At 37.8% G+C, this 21,764-nt stretch overlaps 1 protein-coding gene across 1 annotated transcript in view; it reads right to left on the bottom strand.

Moving 5' to 3' along the window:
* Window positions 1-21,233, bottom strand: part of LONRF1 (LON peptidase N-terminal domain and ring finger 1) — a 34,872-nt gene extending 13,639 nt beyond the window's left edge. Inside the window, exons 1-7 of the mRNA XM_079142730.1 lie at window positions 18,934-21,233; window positions 8,178-8,296; window positions 6,513-6,635; window positions 2,804-2,953; window positions 2,070-2,310; window positions 1,875-1,938; window positions 203-317 (exon numbers count right to left, since the gene is read on the bottom strand). Of these exons, the coding sequence (XP_078998856.1) occupies window positions 203-317; window positions 1,875-1,938; window positions 2,070-2,310; window positions 2,804-2,953; window positions 6,513-6,635; window positions 8,178-8,296; window positions 18,934-19,759 (1,638 nt within the window). The 5' untranslated portion in view covers window positions 19,760-21,233. The remainder of the gene's footprint in view (window positions 1-202; window positions 318-1,874; window positions 1,939-2,069; window positions 2,311-2,803; window positions 2,954-6,512; window positions 6,636-8,177; window positions 8,297-18,933) is intronic.
* Window positions 21,234-21,764: the final 531 nt, after the last annotated feature.

Genomic DNA, 21,764 nt, shown 5'->3' with positions numbered 1-21,764 from the left:
CCTATCTTCTTTCCTCTACACTCTCAACTTCATTTTTCTCCAACATTAGCATATGGGTAATAAAACATTTTCCTTTTTAGTCACTTAGCATATTTAACATACCTCATTCTGAACACTATAACCACTATTTCTATGTCTGAACAGAAATCAGACCATGTAGTCAAATTAAGACCAATAAACAGATGATAATACAAATATTTACCTCTTTTAAGCTTTCTTTGCAAAGGGGACAATATGGTGCATGATCTAAACAACGCTCAAGACAATTCTTACAGAACGAATGTCCACAAGGGGTTGTTACTGGCTCAAAAAACAACCTGAAATCAATCAAAATACACATTAGTTTTCAAATTAAACAATCAATTTGAAAAGTTTACACTAAATAATAGACCACAATGCTAACCTCTACTTAGAGGAAGGAGGAGGGCCTGATGGGCAAGAGAGGAGGGAAGGGGCAGTGATAAGTGCAAATATACCTTCCTGAACTTTGTAAAAGTTCTCAATCAACAAAGGCCACTTGGGGCCAACACCTGTGCTGACTAATATGACAGCTATAGGACACACGAAGCTACTAAGAACTTGAAATGTTACTAGTCCAAACTGAGACATATAGCAAATATAAAATACACACAAGATTTCAAAGACTTAGTGAAAAATAGTGTAAAATATATCATTAATAATTATTGGTTTTTGTATAGTCTTTAGATTCCCATTTTATTATCAACTTACAAATGGTTCTCTAGGGGCTGGGGTTGTGGCTCAGTGGTAGAATGCTTGTCTAGCATGTATGAGGTACTGAATTTGAGTCTTAGCACCATATATAAATAAATGAATAAAATAAAGGTCTATCAACACCTAAAATATTAAAAAAAACTATTCTCTTAGACCTTACTATATAAAATTCACTAAAAGAATAATCTAATAAATATTACTGTTGAATTCTAAATAACTGTTAGGTTTAATACTTGATGCAATATTCAATGCAGAAAAACTGATTTTACTAACTTTATAATTATTTCATGTAACATGATACCGAAACATGATATATTCCCTAGAAATACTGTCAGATTTATAGGTACTTTAGAAATCACCTGGTCTAATCCCTTCACCCCATGAAAAAACTAAGGCTGAGAATTAAAAGACTTGCTCAGGAATACAGCTAATTACTTCCAGCTTAGTGTAACTAGTTTCAGGGCTCTTGACTCTTCAATAATCCTTGATTTTGCTACAATTTATAAATAAGAAATATTCTTTCAAAACATTTGGTCTTTTAGAATTAAAAGTATCCTATATAATGGATATTCTTATCCAATATATTCTGCATAATGGATATCCTTATTCAATGTTACTTTAAAAGGATTTTATGATTAACGTAAACAAATTAAAATTATAAACATAAAATATACAATTAGAATTCTTATCCAAATCTAAAACCATGGCTATATCTAGGTTTCACAATAATATCTATAACTTTCATAGAACTTTACAACTTCCCAGATTCTTCTTTGACACTTAAACTACTGGATTCTCACAATGCTGGGATATAGTCAATGCCAATACTGACCCTACTTCTTCTTTTTTTTTTTTTTTTCTTGCAGTGCTGGGGATTGAACCCAGGGCCTTGTGCTTGCAAGGCAAGCACTCTACCAACTGAGCTATATCCCCTGCCCCGACCCTACTTCTTAAACAAGGAAAACTAAATGTCAGAGATTTGGTTATTTGCCCAAATTATGAAGGTAAACCCAGGATTAAAAATTTGTATCTTTTGATATTTAGTCCAGAATTCTGTTACTTTATATTGCCTATTAGTAGCATTATTTACATTATATTTACATTAAAACAAAACATTTATCTAGAAAATTTTATATACTGACCTCATGCAGAGAGAACATTCAAAGTCTGAGACATCTATTAATTCTTCTGGGATGTCGCCATAATCTAATGAAAACACACAGACTTCACTAGGCATTTCTATCCAAACAAACAACAGGGTTTTCTTCTTTATAAAAAAGTTTAAAGGCCATTCTGAATAAACAAATTTTTTCATATGAGTACAGTGAAATTTTTACCTCCTTGTTTTTTAAGCTTATTTCTTCCATCTTCATTTACAACCACATCCTGTTCCAAGAGAGACAACTTTCTTTTCAGCAGAACACCTTTTTCCTGAACAGAGAGTAAAGGTTCCGAGGATACCCTTTTTAAACAATCCTCTCTAGCAGACGTATCTTTTAAATTGATAGCTTGTGCTGACTGAGCACGGTTTAAGCTTCCTCTGACAGTTTCTGACGTATCCTCTGGTAGTTCTTCGGTCTATGGAAATACAACAAACAAAGGTAATCCTATTTCTTTACTATCCATTATTCTTCTAGCCAAAAATTAAACTAAATGACATTAATTTAATTTAATTTAGCCTTATAATGTTCACTAATAGCACCCACTTTTAATTCCTAACCCCTCTCAAGTAAATGACTTGCGAGTACTAATATAAGTTGACTTATGAGATTTAAAGCAGTCATGCTAATGTAGTTGTTTGTACACAAAGTACTAAAATAAATATAATGTTCACATATTCTAAGAAACTAACAGTTTTCTGACATTTAAGTAACCTAAGATTGTGATTAGTAAATATTTTACACAAAACTTTTCATATAAATCAAAGACTAAAGACAAAATTCTATTAAGATAACTAGACAAGCTGCAAGTACTTGAATGGGTTCCAGAGCTTGAAACCAGGTAAGTAAAGATTTTAACATGTAAAAAATCACACGTGCTAAACCCATGATATTCTCTTCTTACCCCTTACCTGCTTTGGGCTAAGCTCACTGGGAGCGTGAGACTCTTCCATTACTGTAGGAAAACCTAAAGGTTTGTTTTTAATGCACGGTAATGAATTCCAGGAAGATTCCTTCAGGTCTTCTTTTAAGTTTTCAGGTGATAATAAATCACATAAGATCTGTAGGAGAAATATTATAAAAATAATGAAGAATACATAATGTTTCATTAAGAATAACACTAAGTTAACCTCATATTGAAGAATCTTTAGAAAGTTTATAGCAAACATTATTAGTAATGAGAAAAACAGGTTAGCTAATACAATAAAAAATCATACAAAACCAATGTGTGATTCAATGGGTCAAATCACCCTCAAAACAAAAAAATAATTCAAAGCTTTGATAGGAAGGCATAGAATGACCTGAGAAGGTACCCAGGGTACCAATTTTTAACATAAGGATTATAAAGAGATCTCAAGACAGTAGAAAATATTTATATCTGAATATTAATGCATCTATCCTGTCAAAATAGCTCATGGTTCACACCTACATGCATTTTCAAGTTAGACAGTGTGCTGGGTATTTATATGAATGAAAGAACTTGGACCTCTAACAAAAACATTTTAAAATTCCTTGAATTTACACTGAATTTAACTTATCACTGAACAACTAACCTGTGTGGGCAGCCACTAATGCCCAGCATTTAGCTGGGAGCACCAGATGGCAGCTGCCCTGTACCAAATGGGAATTAAACTTGGAGATAGCTTGTACCAGGAGTATATATAAAACTCTTAAAGAAACAGGGAAAGTTAAAATAGAGGAACAACCCAGTTGGAAAATAATTATAGGGATTCTGATTTTTTTGGTTGCCCAATAAACTGTATTTGTAAGTATAGCAGACCATTTCTTAAAACCTAAATTGGGAGGTTCTGTTTTTCAGCTGCCCTATCTCTCAAATACTCAGAAATTAGAATTATCCACACATCATTATATAGAAACATGCACAATGCAAATGAAAGTGCATATATTTGGTAGATGTTCAACCAATGCCTTAACCAACACCTCACTTAATGAAGAAATAGTTAGGGGCTGGGGATGTCATTCAGTGGTAGCCTGGCACATGTGAGCCACTGGATTTGATCCACACGACCACAAAAAATAAAGAGAAAAAAAAGGTTTAAAAATCTTTATACATTTTTACATCTTCCCTGATATAAAAAATATAAACACGTACCCAGTAATTCCACTCCTAGGTATTTACCAAATAGATATAAAAACCAATGTCCATGAAATGACTTGTACAAAAATGTTCATAGCAGCTTTATTCATAACAGTAAAACAAAACAAAACAAAAACAAAAATACCCCACCAAAACTGGAAATAATCCAAATGAAAAAATCAATATTAACTGAATACCAAAAACTGTAGTATGTTCACAAAATGGAATACTTGTTCTATAATGAAAAAAAATTCCTGGCTGAATCTCAAAAATGGTATGTTGAACACCAAAAAGCCAGAGTATACACTGTAGGATACAATTCATATAAAGTTTTAGAATAAGAAAAACTGCTCTATGGTGATAGAAATCTGAACAATAGGTGCCTCCGGGAGGACTTAATGGAGAGGAGATGAAGGAATTTTCTAGAGTGATGGAAATATTCTCTGTTCTGAGAGGGTATTGTCACACTGCTATATGTACTTCTCAGAACTCAATGAACTATAAAAGTCATGCATTTTATTTTATGTACATTATTTTATTACATGTACCACAATTTTAAAAAAGCATACTGATGAAAAATAAGATATGTTAAAGCATCACTTGTTTTGCATTCACCCAATCTTATTAAATGAGTAGTTGAGTCATAAGAGGATATCCAGCAGCCTGGAAATTGCAAAATTAAGCTGGGTGCAGCAATACACACCAGAAAGACAGGCTGAGACAGGATGACTTCAAGTTCGAGGCCAGCCTCAGTAACTCAGCAAGCCCTTAAGCACTTAGTGAGAGTTTGTCTCAAAATAAAAAATTAAAGGGCTGAGGAATGTAGCTCAGTTGCAAAATGTGTCTGGGTTCAATCTCCAGTATCAAAAAAAAAAAAAAAAAAAAAAAAACCCAAAGAAAAAGCAAAATTATAAGCTTATTAAAAGTTTGCACTAGGGAGATATATAAGGCTAACAAACATGCAACAGTCAGAAAACACATAATAAACTATTTTTTTGTTAAAACAACAGGCCAGAATATATGTGCAAAGAAATCTCAGAGGTTGAATCAACATTAACTGGGTTCTTAAAGGATGGGAATCTGACAAAAATGTCAAAGTTCTCATATTTCAGGGTACAAAAGAATCTCCCAAGATGCCTGTTAAAACTATTGCCCCAATTTCTAAAGATTCTGATGCCAAAGGCCTGTGATGGATGGAGTCCCCAAATTTTTATTTTGAACCTTCACCTGAGGTAATTTTTACAAAAAGCCACATTGGAAGGTGACAAATAATGAGGCATGCTTTGAGGATACTGAGAACATTATGACCAAGACTCTGAATTTTTATTGGGGTAGATTTTCTTAAAGAATTTTTCAAAGACCCTACTCTTTCCAGATGCTCAGTGAATAAATTTGACAAGAGTGAAAGCTAATCTTTTCATGATGGCATATTAAAAATTCTGATAAATTATGGAGAAACCTGTTTAACTTGGTTTAACCCAATGTTTCCTCCAAAGTCATCTATCAGGGAATCCTCTTTTCTCTCTTCTCCCTTCTTTCCTCTCTTTTGTAAATAAAGCTGTTAACACAGTAAAGAACAAACTATGAAAATATATTATCACTTTCCATAGTTTGTTCTATGATGTTAGTAACTATTAATACATATATATACATATATAATCACTTTCCATGTATAATATAACCCCTTTCCATAGTTTGTTCTATGATGTGTTACTAGACATATATATGTATAATATGTATGTATAATATATATACATATATCGATACAGATTAGATAACTAAGGCAAAACAAAGGCAAAACATGCTGACTGGGACAGTATTACTGGCAATCATGAGAACTAAGCAAAGTATAGACCTGAAGTGAAGGCAAAAGGCAGGTCAATCAAGATCCCTGAGCAGTAACATCATGAAAGCAATGTTTAATTAAGGACTGTCAATCTGGTTTCAATTGAACAAACTACAGTTAGAATCCCTTTTCCAAAACACTTGGAACCAGAAAAGTTTCATATTTTTTTTTTTTTGATGCTGAAATATTTGCGAATTCATAATGCAGTATCTTGGGGATGGGACCTAAGTTTAAACATGAAATTCATTTATGTTTCACATACAGCTTACACGTGTAACCCAAAGCAATCTTCTACAGTATTTTTAGTGCTTTTGGGTTTTAAGTGTGACCTGTCATGTGAGGTTAGGTATGAAATTTTCTAAATGGCATCATATCATGATAAAAAAGGTTCAGATTTTGAAGCATTTCAGATTTTGGATTTTCAAATTAGGGATGTTCTACCATGATAAGAAATATTTAAATTAATTAAACAAAAATACTGCATTGAAGTATCTGTGAATGAAATATTTTGATTTTACTAAGAATTCAATATACTAAGTATGTGAAACTGAAAACTGCTTGTCAAATGGTTCCACAGTTACTTATTCGGTTTTTATTTCAACTTTCTGATTGTCATTTTAAAAAAGACCTGTGTCTTAGACTTGTGTTAAACTATTCGAATTGGTAAACTGATTACCTTTTCTACTTGTAACTTTGCAGGTGCAAAATCTTCATCAAGGGCCAAGCACTGAAGAAAGAGTTGTAAGGCATCTCCTAAAAAGCCAGCATCCTGAAGTACTTTTCCTTTCCTGAAGTGAACCTTCAACAAAAGCACATGTATGAAACCTTTATACAGTTTTTAACAAAATCAAGTAAACAAAAACAACAGTTGGCTCAGAAATGTGAATGTGAAAATGAATGACTCCAAGGAGGCCAAAGTGTATCTACCCACCCTAAAAAGCACTGTTAGGGAACTGAGGCCCAGACAATGCCTTGACCAAAATTCACAGCCAGTCAGAGCGTGGCAAGACCGGAAATACCATGTTATCTCACTATCAAGAAAGTGCTGATTTAAGGATTACTGATTTAACAACATTTTTTTGAAGGAAAGAGGAAACAGTAAAATTATACAGACCTTAAGATGCATCAACATTAAAGAAACACTAAGATGTGAAAAAAAGTTCACTTTACAATCAGGGCAATATGGTAAATGTCTTCTAGATTACTAAATTACTAATCTTTGCTATACTGTTTCTTAAGAAAGTACTTAGAGAGACATAACACTTTCCATTAACCCTTGTCTTCTGTCCTTCATGACAGGAATTCATCAAGTTCTATGACAACAGCTGAACCCTACTAATTGCTACTGATAAGCCAAAATTTAATTTGTGGGTTGGTGTACCAAGAAAAGTGTCAACTGTAAGTTTTAAATGTGCCTGGTTCATGGAAATGGCATGAAAAGAGGTTGAATAAGCCACAGAATGAACAGTATTAAATAACTTCAGAGGAACCTAAAGAATGTTCTACTCAAAGTTTTTTGGCTATCATTTAAGTGGCTGAAGAAGAAGAACCACATTTCTGAATAGACTACTTTAATGTTAAGTCCAAAGGGTTCTTTCCTTCTTAACAGTTTTAAAGTTAACCCTACCAACCATTTTCTGCTTATTCTTAATATACACATTTGTTTGTACTAACCAGTTATGCCATCATGGGAGTTTTTATTATTTTACTTACTATTATATAATTTTTAGAGCATACTTACTACACTATCCTCAAAGGCATGGTTTTGAATGGAGAGCAAAATGTAGCATTTTTAATTTCTAGCCTAAAGAATACTTATGGGAGACAGACTGATTTGTCTTCAGAATTTGATGAAAAGGAGAATTAGTAAACTGATTATAGGCTGTTATATATTATTCCTCAGTAGTCAAACCATATGTTATTCTGAAATCATATAGGCAGGCCAACCTCCTCTGCCCACATCTACTCTCTAAATTCACTGCCTAATCACCTCAGTGCCACTATAACGCCTCGAACAATTTTTTAGCCTCAAGGACCTAATCCTCTTTCAATTAATAAATCTCCTCTAGTGAAGTTCACTTTGAATGTACCTTCACGATATGGCAAGGTATATTTCTTTGCAAAAGTTTTATTAATAACATCTTTGGGTTTTTTTCGCTGCATCAGGAATGCAATTCATTCTTTCATTATGAAACAAAGGATTTGATGATGTAAAAACTGCCAGATGACATCCACTCAAAATATTGACCCTAAATCTCTAGAAAACTATATATTTAATTTGAAGCCTCCACTGGTTTTGTTAAATCTTGAATTAAATGTAAATATAAAAAAGCAATCTTACCTCAGGCCAATTTGGAAGTTGAAAGAGAACTGCATTTAAATCTTCTATGGCTGCTTTGAACTCCTGGAGACCAGCATAGGATTCCGCTCTGTAAATTTTGAGAGTCAGGTCACTAGGCTCTGAAATAAAATATTTTATAAGAATATGATTATTTTAGAAAGATTACTGCATAATCCACAAAATATTAATCATGCTAGCCTAAGCGATGACTTATGATTTCAGGGTCAACAACCATCAAGCTAAAGTACAGTACAGGGTAAGCTACTTTACATGTTGAATCTTACCTAGAAGTTTTACTGAATCATTACAAAACAGATTATTTTAGTAAAGAAAATTCTTCTTCTTTTTTTTTTTTTTTTTTGTGATGCTGGGGATCGAACCCAGGGCCTTGTGCTTGTAAGGGAAGCACTCTACCGACTGAGCTATCTTCCCAGCCCAAGAAAATTATTATTCTTAAGAATACGGAAATATTTTTATAACATGAACAATTACCCCTAATAGCATTTAAAAAAAAAAAAAAAGAATAATATAGATTTTAAAGCCTACTGTGAAGACTTGCCTTTTATAAAAAGTAAATCTTAGGTTTTGCACCCTAATTTCTAAACCTTCAGCTATAAAAACCCCTATGACACATGGACATTCTGTTAGACAAGGGTTCATCTTTTGAGTTTTTACAGTAGCCCTGATTCTAGAGGAAATGGGTTAAGAGTGAGCTTTTAAGGTCAAGATTTTAACACCTGCCATTAACAAGAATGGTATTAGACCATCTGAAAACATAGTTAATTTCATATATTCCTGGGAAACCAAACTGTTGTTAATTTCACTATCCTCTCCATCTCTACTTGAGACCAATTATTGTCCAACGACAAAGGAATTTCAGACAATGAGCAGGTTCACCTATCTTACTGCAATCAATTAATAGTACATAGAACCTAAAATTGAAGGCTAAGCAAAAAATTATCTTTGCTATACCTATAGATTTTAACTTGAATCTTCTTTTAAGGCTTTTTATCTTTTAAGTCTTCAAAAACTTTAGGCTTAAAAAATAAAGTATTCATCATGAGAGGACATAAAGACCCTTAATGCCTCTAAAAAATATAATTAATAAAACCCTTTAACAGCCCCATGGTACACTCCAGTTTTTAAATGACTGTTTTTCTACAGATAACTCTTGCTTTACCATTAGACAGTTTTTTCAATTGCTGGTGCTTGAGAACTGGAACTATAATGTTCCCTCAAATTTATACCAATGAAAAAATTTAAAAGAATTAATATTTCATGAGATGTTTTGCTTCCTAAATAAGACATGCCTAGATTATTTTGTTTTTTACTTCTCGAGGCAATATATAGAAAATCATCCTCTATAAACAAAAACATACAGAAATTGAAAATTCCACATGACTAAGCAATCAAAAATTAAGAGTTCCCAGCATAAAGCAAGACCCTGTAGGTGCTCAAAATTATCTTTTATTATTCCTGTCTTTACAGAGCTTACAATCTAACTAGAGAATTTTGTGTAATTGAAATGGCATCACTTAACAGATCTGACGAGCACAACTGGAGATGAGAAAACAAAGCAGTGCATGCCAACATAGTCTAAGGATGTGTAGAAAAACTTCATCAAAAACTCAGCATAAGAAGTGCAGTTTTCCATCCACAGCTCCAGGGCTTCCAATGATATTCTTGAGACAGACTCTTCACCAAGAGGGAGCTCACTCCAGAAACAAGCAGCCCATTCCCTGTTTAGGCCCTTTTCTAGGCTTTTTATTTCAATTTTTTTCTTGTACAGCAAGTTCTCACTGCTCTACACTTGGGGCAATGCACAATCAGAACTGTGGAACATCTGCCCCTCACCTTTATACAGCTTCTCTAGGGTAGTACTGAAAGTGACTGAGAAGACCCATCTTTGGAAAAACCCAATTAAACCCATCTATAAAGCTGATGGATATGTTACTCTGATCATTACATAATGTATACATGTATCAAAATATCACAATGCAGTCCATAAATAGGTACAATTATTGTATCAATTAAAAAATACATGGCAAAACAAATCTCCACTCCACACAGAAACATTCAGGCTTAAACGCCCCCTTAAAAAGGGTCCTAAGAAGTTAGTGTGTATTGGGATGAAAAGGTATATGCTGAAAAGAGAACCATATTTTAAAACTCCTTATAGGGAATGTTTTCACTGATAATTTCAAATGTCAACTGAATAATTATCCTAGATAACTCTAATAGAAAAATAAGAAAACCCCATTAGATGAATTTAAATTTCCCAAAATTTTTAATTTTTAATCTTTGCATTACTGGGGCTCAAACCCAGGGATGCTCTTCTACTGAGCTACATTCTCAATCCTTTTAATTTTTTATTTTGAGACAGGGTTTTGCTATTGCCCAGGTTGGACTTGAACTTACTATCCTTCTGCCTTCTCCACCTGCACAGGTGGGATTAATGCATGTTCCACCACACCTAGCTCCATTACTTTTTTAGGAGATCAGAATCACTGATATGGTTTGGAAGTGACCCTCAACAACTGTGTTGGAGGCTTGACTGCCACTGAAGCAAAGTTCAGCTTATGGGAAGTGACTGGATCATGAAGACTTGACCTCACTAGTGGATTAATTCATTGACAGCTGAATGGACTGCTGGGCGGTAGAGGAAGCTGTCAGAAGGAGGGGACCAATTGGAATAAGTGGGTCACTGTGATCATGCCCTAGGTTTCTTGTCCCCAGTCGTTTTCTCTCTCTGCTTCCAGCAGCCATGAGCTAAACAGCTTTCTTCCACCATGATGTTCTGCCTCACTTCAGGCCCAGAGTAATGGAGTCAGTCAATCACAGACTGAAACCTCTGAAACTATGAGCCAAAATGAATTTTTCCTCCTTTAAATTGTTTATGTTATATATTTTGGTCTCAGATACTAAAAGCTGGCAAATATACTCACCTCACTTATTTCAAATCCTTAATTCTAAAAAAAGACCCAAAATGCACTAATTGAGCCCCTTTAAACAATCAAAGCATACAGAATGTCTGTCTTCCATGTGAAAACTTTCATGAAAGGCAAAAAGACCAATCAACTCTGACTTTGTCATTATCTCAAGTTTGAAGGAGTCAGTAACTACTCAGTCTCTGCTCTCCACCTGAACTTGAGGACAGTAAACAGGTCACTTCACTTGCCCACATCATCTGGGAAGATCCTTTCAGTCCACTGTTGTAAGTGTCTACAGTACCAACAAAGGCCTGGTATATAGAAAGATGACATGATTGGGGCTAATGTACTAAATATGATGATTATTGTTCTTAACTCTGTGATCTTACTCCAAATCACTCAATAGCTCTAGTTTTGTTTCCTGTCTACCAGGACTAGGGACAGATGTTCTAGTTCTGGGTCATGATTTATCTCCGACCTTCATCTTCAATCTTGATTTTTTTTACCCTAACTCCAAAGTCCTCAAATTTCTAACTGCTCTGCTGTACTTTTCCTAAAACTCAGTATGTTCTGAAAAATTTTTTTTCACTGTAATCTTTTTGTGACATCACTGACTCCCCAAATCAAAATCATCCTCAACTTTGTTAGTCTCACCTCCTATACTTCTCAAATTTGCCTTTCCAATCCTCCTGCTAGTAGCTACCTGAAACTAGGCTCCCAAATCTCTCTTTAGTACTATGGTAATAGCTTGTTAACTATCTCCTGCCTCCAGTTTTACCTACATCTTCACCACCTACAAGATAAAATAGGTCTTATTTAGTTCAGCATACAAGTTCTTTCACGTCTGCCTCCTGCCTCTCTTTCCAGCCTTACTTCCTATCATTATCAACCTCCCACTTCCAAGTCTCAAATAATACATTACCACTCATCCTGCTCCAGGTAGGCCGTATTTCAAGCCTCCTTCCTTTGTTCACAGATCTCTATAGTTATACCATTCCTAACCCAGACTTCCTCATCTTTGGATAACTTTTCTATCCAAGAAGACTCAGCTCACCAATCTTTTCCCAAAATGCTTTCCTTTAACACAGATCTCCTAAAGATCAAGAGTATGAGCCTTGGTTTCAATTTCTGGTCCCTCCACTGACTATAAGCTGAGGCAAATTACAAATCATCTTAACAGTTTCCTTAGCTATAAAACTTAATGTATTAAAAAAACTTACTTTTAAGAAATACCACCAAGTACTATTCTAAATGACTTAACAATCTTCAGAACAGTCCTACGTGGATCCAGCATTATAGACATTTTTAAAGAGTAAGGAAACAGCACTGAGTTCACGTAGCTTGCCTGGGATCAGCTGGTGATGGATTCAAGACTCAACTGGAGAGTTCTGTTTACTTCTATGTTATGTTAATATTTATGCTATGTACAATATTTACCTCAGAGTTATTCACAAGAGCCAGTTCACATATGTAAGGTACTTAGAATAGGGTTTAATACATGGAAAGCACTATTTGTTTGCTATTATATTTCTTCACTGCACATGCACAGCACTTTTGAGTAGTTTGAATATCTGCTTTGAGTTCCATTATTTCCTGTCTTTGTATCCTCTGATAATGGCTCTGACCATGTATCTTAAACTAGGAGAAACATATTAAAATCTGACTCCTTTAAGATCCTCAAGTCATATTCCCATTTTCTTTTCTCTTAGACCCAGTATTTTATGTATATCAGTAGGCAAAAAAAGCTCTGTTGTACAACTGAAGAAAACTAGTCCTGAGCTGCCCAGAACTCTTCATGGGCTGAAGAGAGTTTTCTAGAGTCATTGTTCCCCATCTTTGTGCCAATCCTTAGGAATCCATGACTAGAGTAATAGGAGTTCTAAAGTTGTTTCTTTGGCCTATCTTTTCAGAATTTTTTTCACGTTGCAGAAGTTCTAAAATATTTATTCACAAAATTTTAAAATATAAGAAATTAATTAAAAAGCATTTTTCCCCATCACAAAGAAATAAGCAATGCTGGTATTATCAAAAGACAAAATTATCACAATTAGTTTAAAGAGCTAAATGGCTTTTATTTATAATTCTAGAATCAGGCAACACTGAGTGAGTGTTCTGATGTGCAGGGCAGAATTTGGCTTAATAGGCAAAAAAGGACAGAGAGCCAGGTGTGGTGGTACACACCTGTAACCAACTACTCAAGAGACTGAAGCAGCAAGTTCAAAGCCAGTCTTGGCAACTTAGTGAGACCCTGTCTCAAAAGGAGATGCTGGAGATGTCTCTCTCAGTCCCCTCGCACTCCCCTCGCCCTGAAAAAAAAAGTTCAGTAGGGTAGAACTTGGTTATCAGTTAAGCTGAAAGATGTCAACTGATGTTATTAATGATTTATACTACAAGAATAGTAGGTTTGGCATAATAATTAAGATCATAAACACTAGGTTAAAAATCTGGATTCGGATTCCCTTTGTGTAGTTTATATAACTCTTAGATGAATCTCAGTCTCTCACCTATAAAATGCTCACCTAAAAAAATACATCTTAAGACTGCTGTAAAGACTGATTAAAATAATGCATGTAAAGTCAATATACTGCCTGACACACAAATGCTCAATTTGTAATAGTAACTGTTGCTGAAAACATTACAAAATATTTTAGAGTATATCCATTAAAAAAAAAAAAAAAAAGATTACCTCTTGAGACAAGGCATACAGGAGTATGTTCTACCTTGTAACCACATAAACCTTAGACTAGAGGAGAAACATCTTTAGGGATTAGCAGGACCAGAATGGGCCATAGAAGGAGGGGAAACAAGAGACAATACTATCTTACTGAAGGAAAAAAAAATGAACAGAAGCTTTTTGTCTTGCATTTTAGAGTTCTCTGAAATCACTCATCTTCTATAATAAAACACAGTTCCAATTTTGAAAAATACCTCTGCAATGAAAAAAGTAAATTACTATACAAATTAATCTCAAATTTTACTTGAATTATTTCCAAGCTGCTTAGAAAAATGATTCTGAATTCCATCAAAATAGAAGAAAAATCAATAGAGTAGAGGAAGGGAATTGAGGGGGAGGGAGGAAGAATGGCATAAGGGAAGAACAGTGGAAAGAATCTGACCTAACTTTTCTATGTACATGTGTGAATATATCACAGTACATTTCACCATTATGTGTATCTACAAGGCAGTAATTAAAAAACTATACATAGCAAAAAGATCAGTAGAGGGAAGGGAACGGGGGAGGAAAAGGAGAAGTACTGGGGCTGAATTAGAGCAAACTGTATTCTGTGCTTTTGTAAAAAGAATGAATAAAAATAATAAAAAAAGAAAAAAGTTTCTGAATAAACAAAAAGTCAATGTACAAGTACCTAAAAATCTAAAATAAGTTTGGATATACTTTGTATTATTTGATGAACAAAAAACAGGTAAAACATGGAACTTACTCATTTAAAACAGGTCACTTCATAGTTTTTTATCTAACCAGTTTTTTTATCTCTTACCTCAATAAGAACATGCCATTATAAGGGACCTTTTTAGTAACCCTGAGGCACTGCAAAGATCCTTAGGTGACTTATGAATGAAAGAAATGAACCAGATATTCTGCATATAGGCTCAGTTAAGTAGAAGTCAATTAAGCAATAAACCCCATTTTCTGGAGATTTTCATGAAGTATCAATTTGCTACAATCATAAAAAAACAAAAAAATACAAACTCTACAAGGACAAGGACTTTATTTTGCTCACATCTGTATTTCTAGAGCATGAAACAATACCTGGCATACAGTATAGTATTTGCTTAATGAATAATAAGTGTACTTAAGATTTCTTTCATACATTCTATTTTTTAATCCATTTTATGCTCAGAAGTAACAACCACTTATCAATTTTCTTTCTAATTTGGTGACTTACATAAGAAAGTCACCTAAAATTCTTGAATTTTTTCCCCCTCAATCTGTGAATTACAAATACTAGTATCTGCCCTTTTATCTCACACAATCTTTTGTGAGGATTAATTAAGATAGTGGAAGTAACAATATTTTGTAAACCATAAAGCCCCATATAAATGTCAATGTTTCAAGTCCTTTGCACAGTAAGGATATAAAACTGATTAAATTCAAATATTTTCATTTTACCCTAGTCGCTAAAAATACTAAAAATCCTTCACATTCTCTTTAAATGTATTCGGTATTTATCTATGATGTGACTAATTAATATATGCTAAAATGTTACCACTAATTAACATGTGCAAACTGGAATGAGAATTTAACCTTGATTCTGAAATTAATTTGGTAGCTAGAACAGAATAGTTCTAAAATCACAAGGTTTAGATTTCAATTTGTACTGTATCACCTAACCATAATACAACTTCTACATTCTACATCCTAAAAATATCTTATTGTTTTCTGGGAATTCACTGTGAAGCACTTTTTTGAAACCCTACATCTTTTCTCTCATTTAATTCTCACAACAACCCTATGAGGGTTGTGCTCCCTTCTCAGATAAGGGAACCAAAACAGAGTGGTCAGGCAACATGCCCAAGGTCAAAAAGTAAGGGGAGCGCAGCACTCAGGTAATCTGCTTCCAGCATGCAGAGATTTCCTCATCCTATACTGCATCTCCGTCTCTAGCTGCCTCAATTTCCTTCTCAGGATAATAGCACTCTCCAGTGATTCTCTATGAGGATCAAATGATTTATAAAATATAAAAGTACTGGGTAACAGTCAAGGACTACAGAATTAATATTAAAGACAAAATTTTCCTTTCCCCAATATTTTAATGCCCCCCATGACCTTTTTATTTTAAAATCAGTTCAAACTGTAAATTATACTGATCTGTTGACTCCTTTTGAGGGAGAAGGGTGAACACAGGAAACAGGCAAGTCAGTGTAACACTCCATTAAGAACAAAAAGACTGCATTATATAGTGAGATCATTTTAACAGACTCAAGTATAAAGACTCCAGCAGAAGAGACTTTTACATAATATCCTTGAATAGTAAAAGGAAAGTTATGAAACATCTGAGAGTTAATATCAAAAGATCAATGGATTAAATGTTATCTAAATATATTCAATGCAACAGAAACTTATGTAATCTCAATGGGAAACTTCTGATTTTGGCAAAGGTTTTCAAGCTTTCCTTTTCTGTTGACAAGGATAAGTTTAGATGTGTGTGGGCTAACTGTAGACTAGATTATTTTTTCTATTTAATAGTATTTGTTTCATTATAAGAAATATATGAAGAAATAGTGACGATCTCTTTCATTATTAACATGACAATGTCATTAATAACTACAACTGTACAATTATATAAATACACTTGATTCTTTTGTAGCTAACTTGCCAGCTCCCAAGAAGTTAAAATCTAACAACTGTACAAAGACATTTAGGACTCTATTAGTTAATATTTTTATGTTATTTTAATAACATTTGTTTATTGTGGGTTTTGTTTGCAGCACTGGGGATCCAACCCAGGTCCTTGCAAAGGAAGTGCTCTACCACTAAACTATACCACCAACCCAGTATTTATGCCCCAAAATTATGAAACATAAACCATCTTTTATCAACTAAAATTTGGTTTAAAATTTTTTCTCTACCTCACATTAAAAACAAAACATCTTAACAAAACTAAATATTGTATCTTAGTGCCATTGAAACACATTTTCAAGTACAGAATTAATGTTTTTTTAAAAGACAAAGGAAAAAATAAGCTAATGGGGTAAAAGTGAAGAGACATGAGTTCTAGTCCTGAAAAAGTAGGGTTAAAGTGGGTAAAATTCCCATGTGCTGTCTAAGCCATTTGTAAAAAAAGAAGAGTCAATCTTTCAGATTCTTTTTCTGTTAAAAATAATTATCTCCAATCTAAGACCCAGTATTTCCTCAATTAAAATACTGGTCATAGAATGTTAAGCTAGATCTTAATTGTAAATGGGCTCACTATCCTTCCATGGACTAGGACCTGACTTTAAGAGGTAAAAGAACTATATTGTAGAAGTTAACATTGATAGCATTGTCATCTTCTATACTTTAAACAATAAAACACACACATACACAATAACAAAACTTCCCTGAACAATCCTCTTAGATTAAACATAAAGACAGAATGAACTCTGGATCAACATATAGAAGAAGAGGATATAGAGAGCTGACTGTACAAACAGCCAGAGGGGTGATTAGGTACAAGTCATTTTCCCGTCCTGGCTTCTGCTTCCTCTAAAGAGGAAGATGAGACTGGTCAGTTACTGGATGGTTTACCACCAAGTCCAGCTTCTCCACACTGACTTTACTCATCCAGAAGACTAAATAGTCTTCTTTTGTTTTGGGTCTATCATTTTATTTTAAACTGACTACTCCTCATAAAGACAGCAAAAGAATATGAAAATATGCCAGGTTTGTGTTTTGAACTCTAAAGGTATTTTTCCAAAATACTGTGACTACTTCAATATGACTAAGCACTAAGAGGTAAAAGACCCACGGGATGATATTTTCAATTACACAGTTCAAAAACAATACTTACAGTGTTTATATTTTCAATGTCCATTTTCTTGGGAATTATTTCATGACAATACAGATACTAAAATCTTGAAATATGCTTAACATAAGGCTTACCAATAGTGACACGATTGACATTTGTGGCCTGATCATTCTTTGTTGTAGGAGGCTGTCCTGTGCGTTTTGAGTTTAGCAGGACCCCTGGACCTTTCACCAAATGTTGCTATCAGCACCACTCCCACAAGGGGTGGCAACCCAAAATGTCTCTATATAATGTCCCTGAGAACGGGAAGGTAAAATCCACTCCCCATCTGGTAGAGAACTACCGGTTTAAAGAACAATTCTTCATTTTACTGAAGTTTGACATTGCCATTTTTCATAGCTAAAACTAAGAGAAGTTCTAACCAAGGTTAGGCCAAAGCTGCTGCGACTTCTACAGGAAGAAACAGATAAAAGACCTACAAAGCCTTTCCCCACAGCTTGATCAGGAACGTTTAAAAAAAAAAAAAAAAAAAAAAGAAGCGCATTAAAAACTCTGGATCAGAGACTCCCTCTACACCTTTACAAAAACTAGTTGCATTTGAAACTTAGCACATAGGTATATGTGAAGTATGATTTGAAACAGGCTGAAACTGACCAGAACAATCAAATCTGCAGGCATTTTCTGGTAAGAGGTGACCACCCGTGGGCGCCCTGACACCCGCTCGAAGAGCGGCGGCCGGCTGGGCCTCCCGGTGCTGGGTGCCCGCGCCGAGCTCCCGACACGCCCACCGGACGTCACCCGTTACACAACACTCCCCCCACCCCAGCTTATGCAATTCTGCCCTCCCGCGGCTTCCAATTGCCCCGGTGACTTTTATGCGAGAGGAAGGTAAATGTTGCCCACCTAGCTTCGGCTGGGGAGCCTCTCCCCGACCTGACTATTGTTCCCCGCGGCGGCCAGGCCGATTACCGGGAAGATCGCGGCAGGAAGCCAGCCGCCCCTCTGGCTTGCCCCTCTCCCACGCGTCCCGCGCCCTGGTGGCCTCGGTTGGGGTCACCCGCTCCGCGCCGGACGCGTGCACCCCCCACAATCCGTGGCCGAGGGAACCCCGCGTCCGTGCGCCCCTCCCCGCGCCGCGTCACAGTCAGCTCGCAGGGCGATCCCCATTGTGACCGAAGCACCCCGGGGCGCCGCCCCCTCCCACACCATCGAGCACCCCGAGATCCGACACACCGGGGGCCAAGTGGCTCCCCGGGAAGGAGAAATGCCTCTCCGGGCGCAGACGAGCTCTGGGTACCCGGCCCGTCGGGGAGATGAGGGTGGAGTCGCCCGGCCCGCGTCGCATCCCCGGGCGGTCACCTGCTCGCAGTGCCTCGCAGGCGGCGGCCAGGGCCTCCCGGTAGCGCCCTTGGTGCAGCAGCTCCCCAAGCCGGCCAGCCGCCCGGGCCCGCTCGCGCTGGCCCGGGAACCACTTCTCAGCCAGGTGGTTGAGGACAACGCTGGTTCGGAAGTCCGAGGCGGCGATGGCGGCAGTCAGAGGCGGCGGCCGCGGGCTGGTCCCTTCAGCATCAGTGGCACTAGCTGCGGCGGGCGGAAGCCGGTCCCGGCAGAGTCGGCAGCGGGCACGGAGCTCTCTCCGCAGGCAGCGGCGGCAGTAGCTGTGGCCACAGGGCACCGTCACCGGCTCACTCAAGAAACCCCGGCAGCCCAGGCAGCTGAGGAGCCCGCCGGCGCCCGCAGCCGGAGCCGTGCTCCAGCCTAGCCCGTGGCGAAGCCGGTAGTTGAACACCAGGCAGTCCACCAAGGTGCCGAGGCACTCGGGCCTGACCGGGGCCCCACGGCGCAACGCCGCCGCGTACGCCTCCAGCGCTCCCTTCAGGTGGCCGCCCAGAGCCAGCAGCTCGCCGCGGCGGAGCAGCAACTCCCAGCGCTCAGACTCCGCGGCCGCGCGCTCCAACCGGTCGCCACTGCCGCCGCCCACTTCCCAAAACCGGCCAGGACTCCGCGGCCTGGGGGCCATCTCTTGACTCCCTCCCGGGGATCCCCTCGCCACGGCGGGAGAAGACATGGCCGGCGGAGGGCTGCTCCGCCGCCGTCGCCGCCGCCCGCCGCCACAGTCCCGGAGCCTCCCGGGCGCGCGGCTCCGCACGCGGCCCGCGAGCAGGGGGGCGTGGCGCGCGGACATGGCAGGGCGGCGCGCGCCCGGGAAGCCCCCGGGGCGGGGCCGGGGGCGGGGCCTGGAGGGCGCGAGGCGGGGCCCAGCTCAGCTACCGCGCCCCGGACTCCCCTACGCCACCGGCGGCCCAGTTCCCGAGGAGCCGACCGCCCGGCCCCGCCCTCTCCGAGCCCCTCCTGGCAAGGGACGCGAGGTCAGATGATCCCCCAGCAGGGATCTAATTGGCTTCTCGGGAAAGGAGGGCACGGCTTGCAACTGAACAAAGCCCGGAGGAACCCTGAGCCTCCACCACCGGTAGCCTACCGCCGGACCCCGCTCACCAGGCTTTGCCTTTTCCCCGGCCTCTTCAAGGTGGGCTCTTCTGCCCAAAACGCCCCGCGGAAGTGAAACCCACATTGTCATGTCAACCCACAAATGACGTACCCGACCACCCGGGTGGGACCTGCCCCCACCTCCCGGCAAGTGGGAGCGGCCGGGGATCGAGTCTCGGGTGTTAGGTGGGTACTGGATGCCCCAGGTTACAGTTGGACAAGTAGAGGCACCCGGACTAGGAATGCGTAATCCGAAGACCCCGTGACGCCTCAGGTCTGGAATCCGTCAACTTCAGGCACAAATCGAAAAACCCCTGTTCCTGAGCCGACTTCCTCCAGAGGGCAAGAGGTTTTTTTGGTGCCAAGTCAGTGCAGCCTTTCCTGTTTAAAACTCACTCCCCCCGCCCCTTTTCGAGGGAGGAAGCCCCAAGTTCCTCACATACTGTCCAAACTACAAGCACTGCCCCATGGTGCTGCATTTGATATTTTAATAGAGAAAACACGAAGAATAAGGCTTTTTCACATGGCAGTCACCAGACTACCACAGCTCAAGCTCTGCAGTTTTGCCTACGGGAGAGAAAAAAAAAAAAAAAAAAAAATCTGACTTATATACAATGGGTTTCATTTCCTTTAAACTTGTCAGCAGCGAGTTTAAAGCTCTCAGTTGAAAATATTTATAGATTTGATTATAGGGTACTAGATTGTCAATGTAGGAAGAGAACTTTGGGTTCTTTTTCAAATGTTTGGAAACAGGGAAAGTTATTTGTCCAAAATCACCCAACCAATATTATGTAGAGATTTTAATCTCATGTAACCTTCCACTATAATGTTACTGTGATAGTAATAATATGTAATTTTTAATAAAATATGTAATATTTCTTTAAACATCAAGATTTTTAAAGGAAGTTGTTAAATGGAATATTAACCGTTAAGTTCTGTATGAAATTGGCTAACATTTCATTAATATTCCTGTTTATACAGAACAGGCAATTAAGGCTCAAAAATATTTGAGATACATGTGGTTTTATTACACAATGAGCAAATTGTGTAACTTCAGAAAAGATGCATATACCCCTAAGGAATTGAGAAAAAAAGAGTTGACAAAAAAATCCAAGGCTTATGTGTTCTAATAGGGTGCAGAGACAAGTCATGATCATTCACTTTGCACTTGAAGCAAGCTGCAGGGAGATCTGAGGAGCACTTCCTAATCATCTGGGCTAGTGAACATTGGGATTAATTCAGGGGCATAACCTTAAATCTAACCCTAACCACCTAAATTTCCCTCAGACAGAACCATGTACTTGAGATCTGAAAATCAACCAGCATAACAAATATCCATATGCACATGCACATTAACTTTTGAGACGCCTTTTTTTTTTTTTTTTGCAGTGCTGGGGATCGAACCCAGGGACTTGTGCTTGCAATACAAGCACTCAACCAATTGAGCTATCTCCCCAGCCCCTGAGATGCATTCTTATCCTCAACAGCCTCAGTAAAATTTCATAAGTCTGTTCATGATTATCCAAAGAGTATAAGAAATTGATAAGCATTCATAAATTTCAAATAGAGATCAAATCAGATTTTATTATGGGATTTCCCCAAAAAGTATATGGTTCATAAAATAATATGGAGTTTCTATCCCTAAAAAGTTAAAAGAAATCTGATTCTGATGTGAAATAAAATGGCACAATTATGATAATGTG

The sequence above is a fragment of the Sciurus vulgaris genome (assembly GCF_902686455.1).
Source record: "Sciurus vulgaris genome assembly, chromosome: 5".
Lineage (NCBI taxonomy): Eukaryota > Metazoa > Chordata > Mammalia > Rodentia > Sciuridae > Sciurus > Sciurus vulgaris.
This window is presented reverse-complemented; position numbering and strand designations above follow the sequence as displayed.